Source organism: Egretta garzetta, unplaced genomic scaffold, assembly GCF_000687185.1.
Source record: "Egretta garzetta isolate BGI_Z169 unplaced genomic scaffold, ASM68718v1 scaffold448, whole genome shotgun sequence".
NCBI lineage: Eukaryota > Metazoa > Chordata > Aves > Pelecaniformes > Ardeidae > Egretta > Egretta garzetta.
The window spans coordinates 425,079-443,710 of NW_009260497.1; the positions used below are offsets into that span (position 1 = coordinate 425,079).

Genomic DNA, 18,632 nt, shown 5'->3' on the forward strand with positions numbered 1-18,632 from the left:
AAGTCTTGACTAAGTAGCTCCTGGTTGCAGGTTTCTCTGAAACTTCTGATTTTATGGTCATAATTACATTAGTGTGTGTTCATGCTCTTCTCTCTGCTTATCAAGCCATTGTATTTGCTGAAGATAAATTTCCAGTATTGTGATAACTGCAGGCATTCAGCTGAGGTCAAGAGCGCATTGTAATCAAGTGCTCCAAACGGCATCCTCGTGCCCTCAGCTTGTGGGGTGAGCCAGCGACCTGTTTATGGTGGCTGCTCCTCTGCCACTTCACACAGTCATATGTGGGCAATTGTTTGCCAGAGCTACTTCATAGCTTCAGGGTGCTGTAACACATCTCTCCTTAGGCTTATCTCAGGAACCCCTCTTGAGAGTCTCCTTTGGCAGGAAGGAGGTTCTGGGGGCCACAGAACTGGGAAAGCGTTTAACATTGGTTATCTTTTGGTACTTAGAGAGAAAGGAGCATGCAGTCAGTTCTGAACTTAAACTCCTGTATCCTAGCATTTGATTTCAGTTGATGTGATTCCAGCTTTGTGTATGGGAATTTTTGGATTGGCCTACAGCTTACATTCCTCTTGTCCCTAATGTCTGTGACTATATCTGAGGTTTGGAGCTGAGGTGAATCTGTGATGGCTGCTGTGAGGTCTGTGATTCGGGCTGTTTGACAGCTCCTTCCCTTGTGCCCTTATGACTGCCCACAGCACTGAAGGGAGGAGGCTTTGAGAAAAGGGTATTGCACAGTGATGGTGTTTGGAAGGACAATTTCCCTTTTCCGATAGTCAGCACCTCTTTGAGACAACTTAAAAGGTAGCCAGTTTCTTTCTTCTGTTGAGAAAAAGCATAAAGCAACCCACAGCTTGGTATTTTCCAGTCTTGTGGTGACTCTGTTAAGATCGTCTGCTTTCTAAGTCTGCTCCATCTCTGGTTAGGAGGTGATAGGCCAGCAGTATGTTCCTCTTCATCCACCCATCTTGGCCATCCTTAGTTTGGGACGGTTGGCCCTGAGCTTGTCTAGCCATTCTGCTTATAAGGCAGGATCTTAGGTGCTTCAGAAAAGTCTATACCCATGCTTATAGGCTCTGAAGGTGCTTGTTTTACACCCTGTGGGCTGAGCACATCTCTTGTTCTTTTGTTGTTCTGCCTAGTCCCTCTGGGAAGAATTGTGACCTAACATCCAAATCATCTTCCCAGGGCACTTCAGGAACAGCAGCTGATGCCTTAAGGCTTCTGTGTGCTGCTATTCTCCTGTGACAGTGCAGGGTTGTCTTACTGTCCTCCTTTGGGACAAGGTTTGATTCTTGAGCTGCATCTCTTTGTGGTGTTCTTTGCAGCCCTGTTCAGTGAACCATCTTCGGCTGACCAGATTCATCACACCGTTCCAAGTCTGCAACAGTAGCTTTCACATCAGGTGAAATAACCTTTTCCATCTGGATTGCCCAAGAGATTGGCAGGTTGTTTCAAGGCAACAAGTACGATTGCATATGCCTTATATTATGTTCAGGACAGGTGTGAGCACGTTCTTAATGGTTTCATTGCAGGGAGAGAGTACCTGGCTAAAATCACAGAGAACTTATGCTAAAATTATGACTAGGCATGCAGGTTACATGTCATGAAAGTTGGCTTGGTCACTGCCAAGTAACTCTCCTTTTCCTTATTCATTATTTCCATCGGAGCTCTCAAGCTATTTCTTTCTCTTTAAGCTGTCTCTGAAGCTTGGCCTAAGGCAAAACTTAACTCCTTTGGAGTCATCTCTGACAATTTCTTAAAACAGAGGATGTTCCTGGTCATCATTTTGTGCTCATAAAATTATTTCTTGAGTTTCTGGCCAGTTTTACCGCAAACATTTATTTGGGGTCTCTATCGTTTCACTTTTGTTTCAGGGTTTCAGTAAGAGGAAGAGCTTTCTGTTTTGCACTTTACAGTACAATGGAACAGATATTTTTTAGTTGTGGGGTGTTCTTTTAATTTTGGTGGTATTTGGGTTGTTTGGCTTGGTTTTTTGCTAACCCAGAGCTTGCAGCTATATGTGTATGCTAGCTTTAGCTTACTGCAAACCCTTTTCTCACAGAGTATGCAAACCAGTCTGCTCGTCTTTGCTGCATCAAGCACTAGGCTGTTGACCTCTCTCACGGTCCTTATCAAGTTGTCCCCTGAATATGCTAGAGCTGGCACAGCAACAGACTGTGGCTCAAGGTTTGAGGGGAAGCGTTAGCCTAGCCAGCAGCAGTAGCTCTGGGGAGGAGCCATCAACCTGTCCTTTTTCAGACTTCTGATAGTGTTCCTGAGAGCTTAGCTTAAGTAACACTTTTCTGCCTGGATGCTTGAATCCACTCAAGCTACAGTCTGGGTGTTTTGGGTTTTTAAGAGTTCCTAGCTGGCAGGTGGGTATCGGGTTCAAGGAGGCCAATGGGAAAGGTTGTGGGTCTGAAAGTCAATCTGCTAACTCCTCCTGGCTTCACTACCACTGTGGTGACATGAAAATTAACTCCAAATAGGAGTAAATGAGAGAAAGTGGCATTTCTTGAGGATGGCTGGGAGAGTGTATCGCCTGTCAGTTCTCCATGGGATCCCAGCGTGTATCTTAACACATACTCAGGAGCGCTAGCCAGCGTGCAGCAGTCCATTCTCTTTCTGCTGGTAGCCAGATCTGTTTTGAGCCTGTTTGAGACAACTGGAGCTGTTGCTGCTCTGTTTGTTCCCTGGGAGGGTGTTTGAAAGACATGCTCAAATTTCAGGAACTAGAAAGTCAGAGGAGGAGATGGAGAGTTGAGTAGCACCTAAGTCAGTGTTTGCAGCACCAAAAACTTTGTGCCTCAAAGTGAGGGGGCAGATTGACTGGCTCTTCCCAAGGGAAGTGCTGACAAGGAGAGGAGCTGTGCAACTCCTCCTTATCCAGGGCACAGCTTCTCAGGAGAGCTGCCAGGAAGGGGAGGGAGTTACCTAATTTCACATGCTTCAGTCTGCAAGTATAAGCCTTCATTTTTGCTTGATCTTAAATTTTGATTGATCTTAAATTGGTTGGTGGGTCTAAGGAGGGGGAATTTTTTTTCCTACTAACAAGCAGCAGAAAACATCATTCAAGTAAGAACAGTGATGGACTCCTAAGGTGCTTTAAAGCTTAAGTGCAAAGCGGGTAATGATGCTGCTTTACCATATGCTTGTGCTATCTGTTATCTGAAATCCATAGGAAATACGCTGTGTGTGTTTGAATTTTCATTGCAGGTCTTTGAATTTCTCATCCGGCTGCATTCAACTGAGGGATCTGTGGATGAAGAGGTCTACCCTTATGTTCGTACCTTGCTGCACTTTGACACTCGGGAGTTCCTTAATGTTCTTGCTCTGGTAAGAGATCACTGATCTCCTCCAAGAGAAAAATGCAACGCCAGCTCTTCCATCATCTATGTCATGGTTACATGATCTGTAAGAATCCTATTAAAAAGTTAATGCTTTAGCTAAGCCAGTAGTTACTGGCTTGATGCAGGAACAGCTTTGATGTATGTTCTGTAAAATACCAGAGGAGATCATAATAGTCCTCTATGTCCCTAAATCTAAATTGATGAACGTGACATTATACAGTGAAGACTCTGGCAACAGAGGCCATCTTTAAAGCACAGGTAAAACAAAAATAATGTATTTGCAAAGAGCGCTTCAGTACCTATATCTCTCTCTTGCATAAAGGTTCGGCTTTCTTCCTTTCCAAATTTCTTAAATTTCCTCTGTCTATTTAGACCTGTTACTTTTACCTGAATATATAAAACCCATTTCAGTAGTTACAAAAGAGCAAACTGTATTTTGGAACTTGCTGCTTAAGTGATATGCACAGACAGGACTTAAAAGCATTGTCAGCTTTGTGATATGGCTGCTGCTTTGTGTTTGCTTGTATGTCTGGGGTTGGCAGTGGAGAGCATTCTTCTCAAGGTGTCAGTGTTTTGCCTCATGCAGACTTTTGAAGACTTTAAGAATGACAAGCAAGCTGTGGAATATCAGCAGAGAATTGTGGACATACTTCTGAAAGTGAGTGTGACTAAAAATTAACCTCTGCATTTACTGATCATATACACTGCACTGACTGATTATTTACAACACTGTGCTGTAAAGCCTGGGATTTGGTGTTTCCAGTCCTGCCCTGGATGATGCCTCTGAGAAGGTGGTGGCCTGGAGCATGGATTCACCTCAGCCAAGGCTGTTGGTTATGTGGAAGTGATGCTTTATGCACATTAAACATCGTGACAGAGAGGTCTCTTTATCCTGTCTGTGATTTCACCTGGGTTGTACTTTGTTGCCAAATTTCATTTCTCTGCACTGTTAAGTTTACTTTTATCTGCTTCTCATTGATTCCACTCCCTGATTCCTTCTGAACAAGAAAAAAGGTCCCAGGAATCCTGTGCTTGGCAGGGTGCCAGTGCTCGTCTGATAAAACCCTACATCTGTAAATGCTGTGTTTGGGATGTAACATACTCAGAATGACAGGCCTATCTTTAGCAAATGGGAGAGAAGAGGAATGTCAGAGTTATCAGCCTGGTGCTCTAGAAATCACTTGTCATCTGCAGACCGTGTTCCTTAACAATGAATGTTCTCATTAAAAGCTGTCGCTGCCAAATGCCGTTTGCTTTCCCCTTCAAAGCTGTCAGCATTAATAATGAGTAACTCCACTTGGAAGCTGTTTATGTATAAACATATCATAAGTAGCGTTTCCCTGTCACTGTCATCATTGATAGATGAGAGCAAGGGCACCAGTGAGTGAATTCAGTGGCAGCACTTGCTGCAGTAGGCTGTGTTGGAGGGGCTCGGATAATGCCACTGTGAGGGAACTTTTGAGAGCCTGCCTGAGTAGGACGTTGATGTAAGGATGTTAGTTAGCCCTGTGCTGGGTTAGACCATGCTTTTTCATGTCTTTAGCTGCCGTCAGCAGGAGGTGGCACACTGCAGCTGTGTTCTGGAGCTACTGTGGGATGTGTTCCTGTGGCATGGTGTAGGCTGGATCGAGCTGTTTACAGCCCTACTCTGTGCTGCTGGCCATGTAGCAAATGTCCACCACAACAGAATTCAACCCTGCTCTTGGAGGGGAAATGAGGGCAGTTGTGAGAAGTGCTGCAGGATTAAATGCATCTGCAGACAAACAATTTGGTGTTTTGAGAACTGTCAGTCCCTTGGTCCGGAATCTGTTCTCCTTTTGGATAAAAATTTAAAAAATCTTGGAACTTTTTATGTAAATTTATCATTGGCAAAAAACCCCACATAGGAAATAGCTGTGGTTTTAAAGTAATTTGGTGAACATAGACATTATGCTAATGCTGATCTAAACTTTGCCAAATATATCGCCTTTTAGAAAGTCCACATGGTTGGCCTGCAGCCTCTGTAAGGTTGCTCTGTTTCAGAGGTACAGTATTTTTACCTTCACATGGACTGACAAGGACCCAGTTTGGGAAAAACAAAGCCAAAAGGAATAAAACACCCCTATTGTTTTAGGAAGCCAAATTTTTAATGCTATTAGCTAATGCCATTCTGACTAGGCTCCTGTATGAAACAGCCTTTGTAAACAGAAAACGAGGATTAAAAAAGAATTATAGCATTAGCTGATGTTTCAAGCACAGTTCTACTTGATTCCATAATGTCTTACCTGTCTGCCTTCACTTGTGTTAAGATAACCATTAGCATCTCATGGGGATCTGGAACTCCAGGTCACTTGAAGAACTCAACTGTATTTCCTGAGCTTAGACTGAATGAGGTTATAAATTGTGAGATGCTCTGTGTCTAGGCTTTGCTAGAGCAATTCTTAGATGTTAGCTGACAGAGTTGTTCAGGTGATGGATTTCCTCCCAACTAAACCCACTGCTCTTAGAAGGGACTCTCCAAACAGGGGCATTTCACTTAGTGTTTAGGGCTTTTATTGAAGCACGAGACACCAAATCAGGACACATCATGCTCATTTTTTATATGCCAGGCAGGTGACAAGCACTTCTTAGGTTTCAAATCCCTTTTGTAAGGACTCTTAGATATTCTGTTTTTCTGTAATTTCAAGTCAAGTCAGCACAACCACTAGTTTCTCAAAATATTCATAGACTAACACCTAATTTAATGTGTGAAAAGAAACTTTTCCCCACACCTACAGCTGTTTCTAAGTAATTTGATCAGTTCTTCTGCATACCACAGTTGAAGTGGTGAGTGCCTGGGGCTTGAAGTCAAATGTATTTTTCTCTCCTATAATTACTAATTTTATCTTTTTTTTTTTTTCCTCATGTGACGTTTCTCTGCTCAGAAGCTCTGTTATGTGTCCAGTAATCAGTGTATTACAGAGATGGAGATAAATGTGGGTTTGGAGCCCCCTCACACCCGAAAATCAGGGACACGCACAAATTCTTCCCTTGAGTATACAACAGAGAGGTTGAGCCTCTTCAGCTTTAGGATAGAGGTGATTTAGCAGGGATACATCTGCTGTCTGTGTCTTCAGGTGACACAGCTAAATTCCATGGAAGGTGGCTTATCTTTTGACCTTTGGGATGGACTAGGACCAGCAGATTGTGTAGACGTCTGGGGTAGGAGGAGAGATGATGGCTGTCTAGGGGTTTCTTGTTGCAGTGTCCTGATTGCTTTCCCAAAGGCAGCTGCAGAATCAATTACATGTTTTTCTTTTTCCCTTTTCTCTCTAATGCTACTCAGGTCATGGTAGAGAATTCTGACTTCACCCCGTCACAGGTTGGCTGTCTCTTTACCTTCCTTGCTCGTCAGCTCGCCAAGCCCAACAACACATTGTTTGTGAACAGGACGCTTTTTGACCAGGTAAGTATTCCTTTGTGAGGGGTGGAAAAAGTTCCAAACAGGGTGCAGCGCTGCAGAAAGTGTGGCTAGTGTGTGGACTGAAGGAACAAGTAGCATCTTGCTGTGACTTTTGTGGTTTCAAAGCAGCAGAGTAGGAAAGAACACAGAAGCACAGTAAGCTCCATATTGCAGCTTGCCTGGTGGAATTCTGTGGGAAATAGGGTCAGGTCCTAGGAGATGGAACAGCCTCTGCTCCTCTCTATGGAATGGCAGATTCCTGTGGATTACCAGTGTGTCAGGAGAGGGAAAGCAAAGGCCCATAAAGGCCATAACCAAGCTGTTTGTCTTTAAGCCTCAGTGAGCATTTTGGTGGCTCTGCTGTCACTTGTTATGTGTATGAAGATGCCAAGATAGAGAGATAAAGGATGCCAGCTAAAATGACACTAGTGAGCTTATACAGCTTGTATATGTAGCTGTTAATTTCTACTTTGCATGGCGACCATCCTTCTCTGCTGTTTGAAATAGGCTGGTATGCCTAAAGCTTGCACAGGTTAAGTCTATATCCCAGTTTAAGTCCCAGAAATTCCTGGGACTGAGGCGGCAGCTTCAATGGCTACAGCAGTTGCACTTTGATGATAATTTGGGTATATGAACACTAAGAAAAAACAGGTTAGAAAATAATATCCTTTGTCATAATTTAAGACAAAAGAAGTCTGTGAAGGCTAAATGTATTTGGATTAAACACTGTAATTATGGATATATTAAATTTTATGCATTACTTGCTTCCCTGTTTTTCTGGCAGAGATGTCACAGTCCAGGAGGGAAGTCAAAAGGGTCAGCGTAGTGGTTCCAGCTGTTTGGTGTGTGGTCCAAGGCAGGGTTGTGGGGTCCCCTGAGTTATTCTGTATTCCCTGGGCTCCCCAAAGTTTGGTTCTAGATACTGGTGCAGAGCCATGGGTTTCCCTCCCTGGAGCCTTTTAGCAGAATTCTTGGTTACTCCAGTATTCTTAAGTGTCCTTAGTTATAGGACCAAATAGAGAGTACCTCACAGGTGAATGGTACATTCAGATTGCACTGTTGTGTTCTGATTTGCTCTTGCCGTTATTGGTGTTCACGACCTGCTTGTTAGGTTTATGCTAACAGCTATGCTATACTAGGCCTAACATACGCTACATCCTTGTACAGGTCCTTGAGTTTCTGTGCAGTCCAGATGATGACTCCCGCCATTCAGAGAGGCAACAGGTAACGGCCTTCAAGGGAATATTTTTTTTTTTTAAGCAACACCAGGTATGACCAGACTGTAGAGCAAAGTTCAGACTCATTGGGAACGTACGCGGGCTGGAGTTCACATGCTAAAGCAGTCACCTAGCATAGGAACGGTGTCCAGCATGGAAGAATTGGGCAGTGCTGTACATAGCAGGAGTGAAGGAGGATCCTACACCAGCATTGTCCAGCTGGAGATGTTTGACAGCAGTAAGAACGGAGGCAGGAAAAGTCCTGGATAAGTACTCCGTAGTTAATGGACATCCAATTAAAAGAATCTGTAAAATAAGCCCTGGGTTAATAGAAGTTTGATGGAGCAAGAACAGTGTACTTTTGAATTGCACTGGCTGTCCAGCTACTACTGCAATATAAATAACTGGCCTTCAATATCTGCAGGTCCTTTTAGAATTGCTCCAGGCAGGAGGGATAGTACAGTTTGAAGAGAGCCGTCTTATCCAAATGGCAGAAAAAGCAGAATTGTAAGTTGCCATGTATGATATATAAATACTGCCTTTAAATCTCCTCCATAGCTTTTTTTCCACCACGTTTCTTGTTCCTATTTGCAGCTATGTTTCGGCTTATTTTCCCTATGCGTTCACATATGCTTCATTTAATATGTTCATATTTAGTCCCAGTCTTTCTATCTTATTTCTACTGGATGTTCTTACAGAAAGCATTGTTAAGAGGGGGTAGAGCTGTGGAAACCCTTCAGCATGAAACCGTGGGGGGCTTGATGAGTTTTGGCACTTCCCATCCTAGAGCCCAGGCTTTGTTCAAAGGTATAGAATGCTCTACCACCGACAGATGGAGATGACTCGTTGGGGTGAGACTCACAGGTGGATTTAAGAGCATGAAGGGGTCCGAAGCCACCCCCATGGTACTCATTTTAGAATTGAGTAGGAGAGACAAACACAGTGTCTGGAAAGGCTAAAAATTTCTACCATCTTTAGATGCTTTACACTTCCAGAAAGAGTCTGTCATGCCTGAACAGAGTCAACCAGGGAGGGGCACCTTCGTCCGGGTCTTGAATTTGGATGTTTTGTGAGTTAATCCACTGTACTACAAAAGACCAGGGGGGATAGAAGTGCGGCGGTGGGGTATGCTATACCTGTTTTCCTGCATGTCCGAGAAGGGGTTAACCAACCAAATTTTTCAGATTCCAGAAATGCATTTTTTCTTCCCTGCCTCAGACAGTTTGACAGCCAGAACCACCAGCTCAGCCACTTTCATCAGAGCTAAAAGACCTATAGTGTAATGTTATTTAGTAGACTTTTCACTTGTTTTGCCTGAGTTGCGTATGTTTTTATCTAATGTCTCAAAATAGTAAAGATTTTTATTAAAATCTGAAGGTAGGAAGCTGTGTCATAACACGTTGAGTCATGTTCAGTGTATTTCTTCAATTTAGTATTGTGGATTTGGCCTAGCTTAGAGCTGTGTGTGTTATGGAAATAAGGAAGATGATTTGTGAACAGCAGAACCTGTGAAACCTGATTTCTTTAAGGATTTTTGTCCTCTGTCTCTTGCCTTTTACCTTGGTAACTCCAGTTTCTTCTGTTCTGTACGATAACTTCCCAAAAAGAGGGAGGTTGATATGCTGATTGGCCTGTGGCTGATACTAAATGGCATATGTAAACTGGAGCCACCCCACCTGTGTGCTGAAAACCTTAATGTAAAACACTTCCAAATGCTTCTTGTATTTTCTTGTGAGTGCTGCCAAACTGCTGGATCTGAGCTACCTGCTTCTATTCTGCTGACTCAGCTGAGTGTGTTTTTCCTAACGCGGAAAATATTTTTCATTTTAGCTACCAGATTTGTGAGTTCATGTATGAACGGGAGCTTCGCTATGACAAAATAATTGGCTGTTACCTGCATGATCCGGTGAGAAAGGTGAGTCAGTCTGGTGCTTCTGGCCTTTCTTCTTCATAGCAGTGCAGCCTGTCCTGCTGGCCAGAGTGTGAACAGGCACAGCAGCCCTGCTCTTCTGTTGTACTTCTCTATCTTAAAAAGTGTCCTCCTTTTACAGTTGAGTTTTCTTAGTTAAAGTCAGGCTTTTTGTATGTGTGTTGGAGAGGAGTTGATTTTTTTAAAGCTTCAGAGTTTTTAGTTTCTTTTTAAATTTAAGCAATACTAACACATAAAACCTGTGCGCAAGGTGGGATTTATTGCAAATGTTGCTAACTGCAATACTTTGTTTCTGTTATCAGTCCCCTCTTTTCTTCCCTGGACAGAGTCTCTCTCTGCTCTTACTACCTCTTTGCAGTTACTTTCTGCATGTGCCTGAGTTGTGTATCTGCCAGTTTTGAGGTGTTTTCTTCCCTACCACCAACAGAAGTTGGGAGGAGCGTCTGGCAAGTTTGATGTCACCAGCTCTTATGAAACCACTGTGCTGAAAGTTGTGTGGGTGAAGGATTCAGAAGAGAGAGGTTCTGATAGTGAGATGGTCAAAAAATATTACACAGGAGAGCATCTGGGCTGAGGACAGTGCAGGAGAACCTGGAGGAGAGGCTAATGTCGAAGAGAAGTTCGGGAATATGCTGGGAAAACTAACTTACCCTCTGGTAGAATGTTCTTTTCTCTGCTTATGCTCCAAGCTAAAGAGTGATGTCCTGTCCTTTTTCCCCTGTGAGCAAGAGGGGGACATTTCTAATAGTAGAACAATTCTCTTTGACCTCAGTGCTTAACACATTTAGCATCAATTCTGTTCCTCTTGGCTTTTTTTTCCCTGGCAGTTCTTCAGGATCTATTTAGGGACATTTAATCTCGCCTGCAGATAACTTATCCTGACTTGCTAGGAGAGGACTAGCCCTGAGGTCTTCCTAAGACTGTTTGAAATGCTCTCCCTTTGCAAAATCTAATGCTGTTAGTGGTGCTGCAGAACATACTATACCATTTATGGGTTTATGCCTTACAGGAAGAAGTTTTCAACTATATTCACAACATCCTATCCATGCCGGGCTACAGTGCTGAAGAAAAGCAGTCAGTGTGGCAGAAAGCTTTGGAGCATATAGAGGTACAGTGTATCCTAAACCCATGGTACCTGAGCTACTGCTAACTCCTGTTGGATCTAGCCTAGTGCTGTTCTGTAAGCAGAAATGTCATGATTTCAAATCACAACTGTTTAGGAAGCTCTGGCTTTAAGGTTTAGTAGTCTCCATACATTAATATGAGTGCATCTCTAAGGCTGGCCTCCTTGGTTTCCTGGTTTCAGGTATTGCTCTCTGGATAATGGGACCTTATCTGGGGATGATGGCTAGTGAGTGCTGTGTAGCAGGGAAGGGAACCACTAACAAGTGTCTCATCTCTTGAGTGTGCAGCAGCAGCAAGGTCGGGACGTTGACATCCCTGACCTAACAGTCTGTAGTATCAAATTCCTCATCTTACAATGGTAATAGCATTCAAACTTGGTACCCTGGCACTTCTAACCTGTGGGAAAATGGGGTCATGACGGTATGACATGGACTGTTGCTAGACTTCTCTAGCTAATAACTTTTCCTGTCTCTGCAATCTGTCTTTGCTTCAGGGGATGGAGATGTGTCTGAAATAATCGTCCAGTTGGTAGATGTGGGGAATCCATAATATCTCTAGTTCCTACAAGGTGATGTCAGTCCCTTTCAGGATGATCTGGAGATAGCCAGGAAAATAACTCTGTCTATAAAACAAGCGCTCATGCACTTGCCTGGACTGCTTAGCAGAAAATGGCCACAGAAGTCTGTGTCCTGTGAGGTGGACAAAAAAGACAGACATTTGAAAGATACAGAATACTTTTATTCTCTCCCAGTACGCACAAGTAGTGCGTGACTAATGAGGAAATGGACCAAGAGGGAAAATTATTTGAAAGACAATAAACAAAGAAATGCTGTGAATCCAGCTGTATGACATGCAACTCGCTGAGCTCACGCCCACTCTGCAGATGCACTTCCAGAGCCTGTGGGAATTGCTGGTGGGGGTGGTTGTGCTGTGGCTGAGCAGGCCTGGCTCATTACTACCTTATCAGAGCAACTGTGGTTCCACACTGGGCTTTCCAAGTTGAGCAAACTGCTGTCTGCTTTGCTGCTTCCTTGTGTCTGCTTCATTCTTCTACTGCATCCCTTGTCTGCTTGTATTGATATATACAGCCCACATTGTTTGGCACAATGAGTGAGCCAGCCTCCCTCTGTAAGCCTTATTTTGTGTCTTGATCAAATCGCAGGTAAGCCTTCTTGCTGGGTCTCTTCAGCCTGAGGGCTTTACAAATGCTGTTCCATGCTTGGGTGTCTCAGGGCAAATCAGAAATGTCCTGGGTTACCCTTCCTGATCTTTCTCACTCTGTTTTACCAGTTTTGATAAACTTGTTGTAGGCTAAGACTGCCAGCTTTTCATATTGAGTTGTTTGTTTATGTTTTCTCAGTCTGGTGGAGCCAGTCCTTGATTAGTGTAAAGCAGCAGAAGCACCCAGTGGCCAACTTGTCGCTTGTTGAGCTGCGTACTTTTCTGGAGTTGGCAAACAATAGAAAAAATTCCTCTCAACTTGTCTGTGGCCATCCTTAAAAACAGGGTTTCTTGCACTGTTCCACCAGCCTTGCAGGTAACTGCTGGCTGCTTTTACCTGTGCTTTTTGCAGTTTCCTCCAAAAAGCTGCTGGGCGGACGATCGGTTCTGTAGGTCACCTTTCTTGGGTGCTGTCACTGAGATCAACTCCCTCTTTCTTTTTGGCATTTCAGTTTTCCCAGGATTGGTGAACAATATACACAATTTCACATGGCTTAACAGCTTATTGGCTGCTATGGGTTTTTGGTTTTTTCCATTGTATTAATACTGCTCTCAGACATTCAGAAGACTTAAAATAGGAAATAACATTTTACTAGGACGGTGATTTCAGGTCTTTGAACAATGGTCCTTTCATCTGCTGAGGTACGAAGGTAGCAAACCAGCCTCTTCAGTTGAAACTAGTGATGTCTAGAGAGGCTTTCCTGGTGACTGTGTGGCAGAAAGTGGGGTTTGTTATCAGTGCTACTTCTTATTTTTGCTGTCATCCTACATACCTGTTGTTCCTTGATGTTTATCTTTGAAGAGAAGCCTTAGGCTTTACTTTCATCATGGTGCTGTTTGTGGTGGTCACTTTCTGTCCTCAGACTCACATGCCTTGTGTCAGTATTGTCTCCTCAAGGGCTCTCTACCTAAGTACCACCATGTTTGCAAATCGCTCAAACCCAGGAGAGGATGAAAACCCAAGCCCAAAACCTTTTGCTCAGGGGTAGGCTATGAAGGTCACACTGCCCCGAGAGCTGAGGTCAGTTACAGGGACACTGGCCCATCTCCCTCCAGCCAATCAGCCCTATCTTCAGCAGCCCTGAGGACTCCCAGGGAGGGTTTGTCTAGAGAGAGAAATAAATTAAGGTAGTCACACTACGTCCTTTCTGCATTCCTCTGCACTGCTGTGGTTAAGAATTTCTGGGTCCTTTGGATTGCTTGGGCTTGTGAGATGAAGGGGTCATGCTCCTGAGAGCTGGGGAAGCAGCTAAGAGCTGTGGCTCATGCAGTAAAGCTGTGGGGTCAAACACTGCAGAGCTGCTGTACATACAATATGGTAGGCAAATTTTGCTTGCAAAATGCATCTTCTATGATAGCTCTTCTTTAAAGAGCTTGCGGAGTAGTCATGCTCTTCCTTGCTACTTCCTTTCTTCCTTCTGTTGCTGTATTGGCTGAATTTGGTGGCTGCTACATCTGTCTGGAGACCAAGTTAGTGCTAAGTAACTTTTTCAGACTTTTTTTTTTTTTCTTCCAGATGTATGTTTATGAAATTTTTCTTTTTTTACCACTAAACATTTGGGTTTATTTCATAAAGCAATATTGTCTCCTTTGTAGGCTTAGCAGGGGCTCTTGGGAAGGGTTACCAGGTACCCAATATTGATTTGAAGCAATTGCTTCTCATTTGTTTGGAAGCATGGATGCATTTGGAAGCATTAGGAGCAAAAACCCTCATGTTCTGGGTTGTGTAAACTTCTGTGATATGAAGCCTTTTAGATGAAGGTTGACAGGATGAAAACCCACAGGCATCTTAAAGAATTTTTTCCTTTTTCTACAGTGAAGAAATTACTCAGTTTTTTCAGGTCTGGACAAGTATCAGTTAGAGTTAACAGTTACAGGAAACCTGCTTTTAAACCTCTGGTTTGGTTCAACTCAAGCCAGTTAAACACTGTTTCCAGTAGACTGAGAAGTTCCCTAGGGTCGATTGAGGGCTTTGCTTCCTCTCTACCGCTGGCTCCTAGTTGGCAGAAGCTGGTCTTGTTGGCAGAGGGTAAAAGGCAGTTGTCAGAAAACCTGATGAAATGATTTCCTCACCTTAGGATTGAGATGTGGTCTCAGTGTGAAGTTTTGCATTCGTACAAGGCCTGTTGTATAATAAAATCATCGACTTTCAAAAATGCCTTTTTACAAACTACCCTTCCTTTTTTTCAAAATCACTTTTTGTGCAATTCATTATTTTACAGCTTTCAGCTAGGTAAAGATGCAGTTACAATATGAACGGGCTCAGTGGAACTGCATAATGATATTGCCTATGAAATTAAAAGTAATTATTTTTGTTGTGTTTCCCTTTCTGAAGGAGTTGCTGTTGCTGAGCCCATGTAAAGCAGCTGACTTGGTGGCCATTCACTACAGTGAGCAGATTGAGAGCATCATTACAAACCTCCAGGTAAAGTGTCATACCTCACTGATGTTGGTGCTTCTTTACAGTGGGGTTGCTGTTCTTGTAAGAAATGATTGATAAGAGTAATGGTAAGTTTTCGCTGTGTCATAAATGGAGGAGAAATAGCTTGACAGTTACTCAGCTGCAGGAATTGCTACATTTAAATTATTTGGCCTGTTTGTGGATTTCTGGCTACAAAAATGTATGATCTCTGAGGTGCTGGTTGCATCACTTGATAACGCAGTTTTCAGTTTGGAGTTCGGTATGGCTTGTGTTCAAAGATCAGACCGAGCTGTTGCCAGCAAACATATCCTCTGAGTATTCACACAAGACAAATGCCTAAACCAACTTCTTCAGCAGACACTAGCCATTGCTTCAGTGGACATAGTTCAGGAGTCACTGGTTTGTAGCGCAGTATTTAAAATAGTAATGCTCTGTTTTCTCCTGTTGTACAGGACCAGTTTTTACTCTTCCAGTTTCTGAGGAGTCTTCTTGATCCGAGGTACGTACAAAAATTAGACCATTTGCAAACCACAGCTTGAAAACATGGGTTAAAATAAATTCCCTTGAAACGGTGTATTAATACACAGCCTACAGCCAAGTTTAGAGCTTGGAAAAGGTGACTTGCTCTTCAAACTGCACAAAGTTGAGAAGGATAGCACAGAAATAAGTGTTCTGGGGAGTATCCGTTAGCAGAGCCCATGCCGGCTTCCTAACTGGGAAGAGGTGTGGGTTCCAGTACATGCAATGTGACGCCTCCCCCACGCTGGTGGGAGTTTGGGCATTGCCGTAACAGCTTCTTTGAGAAAGCTCTGAAATGGTTACCCTGTGACTGAAACTGCCATTTCTGTTCTCAACCCACCAATTGATTGCTTGACCTAGGTGCCCAAGTTTAACATAAATAGAAAAGCATTTTGGTCTATTGGTATTTTTCATTTCTATCTTATTTCAGAATTGCTGCTGTATTTCACTGCAAACTTCTCTTTAACTGCTTGCTCCATCTGCTCCTGTTCTCTCCATATTTCAGCACTGAGTGTTCTCTTTCTGTTGAATCAGTTTCAAATGCTACAAGACCTTGATTTTATTTATTTATTTTGTAAGACATTTATATATGCACAGCTCCGATTGCCTCCAAGCAATTGTTAATGCAATTTAAGGCAAGATCTTGTTTTGTCAATTAGCTACAAATTAATTGTGCTATATGAGCAAGAGGAGGAATAGGAAAAGGCAATATTATCTAAATTCAAGTGTCAATGTTTCAGTTCTTGTTGAAGTGGAATAAAAAGCATGCTTTAGAAGCTAGAACCTGGAATTAATCACTTCTGGGATTCTTTTTGAATGTAAATTAAAAAAAAAAAAAAGACGTTTTATTCCTGTGTTTTACAGCCATGTTTGCATGGAAGGTCTGAACTTCCACACCTATTTTGTATCTTATAAGTCAACATAAAATCAGCATTTTTCCAAGAAAATATCTTGGTTAAGTTTTACAGGAGAGAAATTAGATTACTTGGTTAATAAATGAATAATTAAAAAAGAAATTGAATAGTTAAGCAGAAATGATCCCCAGCTGGATGTTAAGTAGGACTTTGTTTATGCTGTGATACCACTTGCAGCAAGTAAGACCCAATGACGGTAGTAATTAACCTGGATTTTAATCTTATGCATAGAGTGGCTTCCATAATCTCTGAGTAATAAACATATCTAATTTAGCTCTACTGTAATTAGAGCTAAATACAACCATTTCTCCTGTATTCATCTTCTAATCAAAAGCAACATATGATGTGTTTAAACCAGCAATAGGAAGCAACTTTCTGTATCTGATCGTTCCAAAGATCTCTGCTTTTCCCTCCAAGGCTGATGTTCAGTAAGGTGCTTGTCGCATTGTGCAGTTGTCCCTTAGGAAAGCTTACGAATGGTTCCTTTATTTCTGTGTTCCAAAGCCCACTAATTCTCTGCACTGCAGTAAGATGTTCAGCATCCCGAGTAATGGAGATAAACCATGTACTGACTGGATTGTTGTTGCCAGTATACTCAATAAGCAAAAGAGAAGTGGGACAGTTATGCAAAAAAATGCACAAAATACTACTAAATACTTTGGATTCACATGTGCTAGTGACTAACCGTAAGGACGGTCTGCAAGCCCAAGGTTTAACCTATTGTTACTAAATTGTGTTGTCAGTAAAAAGTGTGCTGTAGAGGTCCTAGGTTGCTGGAGGGGCTTTTTTTTTTTTTTTTAATAACACTCCAAGTCCTGTGGTCTGTTTTCAGTGCTATGAGGTTGTCTGCTTCTAAGACCTATTGAAATGAGCTGAACTCTGTATCCTGAGAGAGGTGGGGAAGGAGGGAGAAATCTTGCTACGCAAGACCTAATCTGCAGATACGTCTATCCTTTGTAGTATATCTATACATAAAATAGTGATTAGGTTCTTCTCAAAACATCTGTCTCTTTTCAGTCAATCTCAGTGCTTATATGCTTTTTTTAAGCAAAATTCTTATTAAAATAAAGACTCTTAGAGCAGTAAATGAGCTTTTAATGTTGCAAATACAAATGACTGCTTGATCATATGGGGTCAAGACTCATCATGCTAGTGTAACTATCCTAGTTGGTAGAATTGCATTAGGGATTAATTTGGCCCATTTAATTTAGCTACAGATTTGTTTTAAAGGAGGTGGAAGGGGGAAGGGAGGAAACAGAGTTAACAGAAATTGCCTGGGGAAATTAAAACCAAATGTCCGTATGTTTGTATCGTATAAGCAGCCACAGAAAGAGAATGTAGTGTGTATTGCTCAGTTCATTAATCACAGCCTTTGCTACATTTCCATTTTAAACACTTAAGTTTTTTCCTCTAAAAAAATGAATGCAGTGAAGCACGTTTGTATGCAGCATGTGTTTGTGTATCATACCAACGTTATTAACTCACTTAGCAATGCACTGTTCTGGGTCTATAAATACGCTAACAGATACCTAAACTTTTAGGTTCTGTTACAATGGCTTTTCTCACTGACCAGCTATCCATGACACTCGCAAGGCTCTCTTGTTCCAGGTTTTGTGAGAAACCAGTGATTATATCTTTCTTTTAGGAAAGAGCATGTAGAGTACGGCAGGGGAGATGTTTGGCATGGTTATATTGAATATGAACCTGATTACACTGAGCTGAGCAGGACCTGAGTCTCAAGTCTGTTGCTCAGTTTTTAACATTATTGAAATCCAGCCTGCTTTCTATTGTCTCTTCTCTGCATTTCTTAAAGGAAATGGTTAAGGAGAAGGTCGGCTTGCTGATGAAGTCATGAATAGTAGGTGCCAGAGTTATTTCCAGACTGGAAGTTTGTTCTCATACTAAAAATGTGTGACTTAGCATTTTTCCCATTTTGGTAGACAGACATCATTTTAGATTGAAAGTGCTTCTTTATTTTAGCCCTAGTTGCAAAAAGAGTAGAACACACACCCCCTTACAGGCACTTGGAGGAGTGAGTGGCTGGTGAATGCAGGAGGCCAGAATTTAGGGTTCTTGTTTGGTCCTTCCGAAGTCCATCCTTTATTTGATGTCAGAACGCAATAGTTCCGATACAGTTTTTTTGTACAACTGTGTCCATACATTGGATGCTGTGATCAGTACCTGCGTGAGGCTTTCATTTCTGGGCAAATATCATTTATAATCAAGCAATTGACATTGTAATCACAGTAAGCTGCTTTTGGCTTGCTAGGGGCACAGGGTTCTCCTGGCCTTTCCTGGATGGGGATAATCCTGTTAGCTCTTGTAGCTCCTAGGATATATAGGGTCATGTTGTATATCAGACCTTTTCCATGCCATGGTTGTAGTGGTTTGCAACATCAATGCATCTTTTCCTGATGAGGAATTTCTGTTCAGTTTAACCTACAGTGGTGGTGAACTGCTGTTTGTTTAGAAGGGTTGCAGGTGCCATATCTATCTCTAGGAAAGTATCA

At 42.4% G+C, this 18,632-nt stretch overlaps 1 protein-coding gene across 1 annotated transcript in view; it reads left to right on the forward strand.

Annotated features, from left to right (window-relative positions):
* The window catches only part of VPS8 (VPS8 subunit of CORVET complex), an 84,075-nt gene that overhangs the window by 36,542 nt on the left and 28,901 nt on the right, over positions 1 to 18,632 (forward strand). Inside the window, 9 exon segments of the mRNA XM_035899945.1 lie at positions 3,220 to 3,339; positions 3,940 to 4,011; positions 6,658 to 6,777; positions 7,942 to 7,998; positions 8,416 to 8,498; positions 9,822 to 9,906; positions 10,931 to 11,029; positions 14,603 to 14,692; positions 15,142 to 15,188. Of these exon segments, the coding sequence (XP_035755838.1) occupies positions 3,220 to 3,339; positions 3,940 to 4,011; positions 6,658 to 6,777; positions 7,942 to 7,998; positions 8,416 to 8,498; positions 9,822 to 9,906; positions 10,931 to 11,029; positions 14,603 to 14,692; positions 15,142 to 15,188 (773 nt within the window).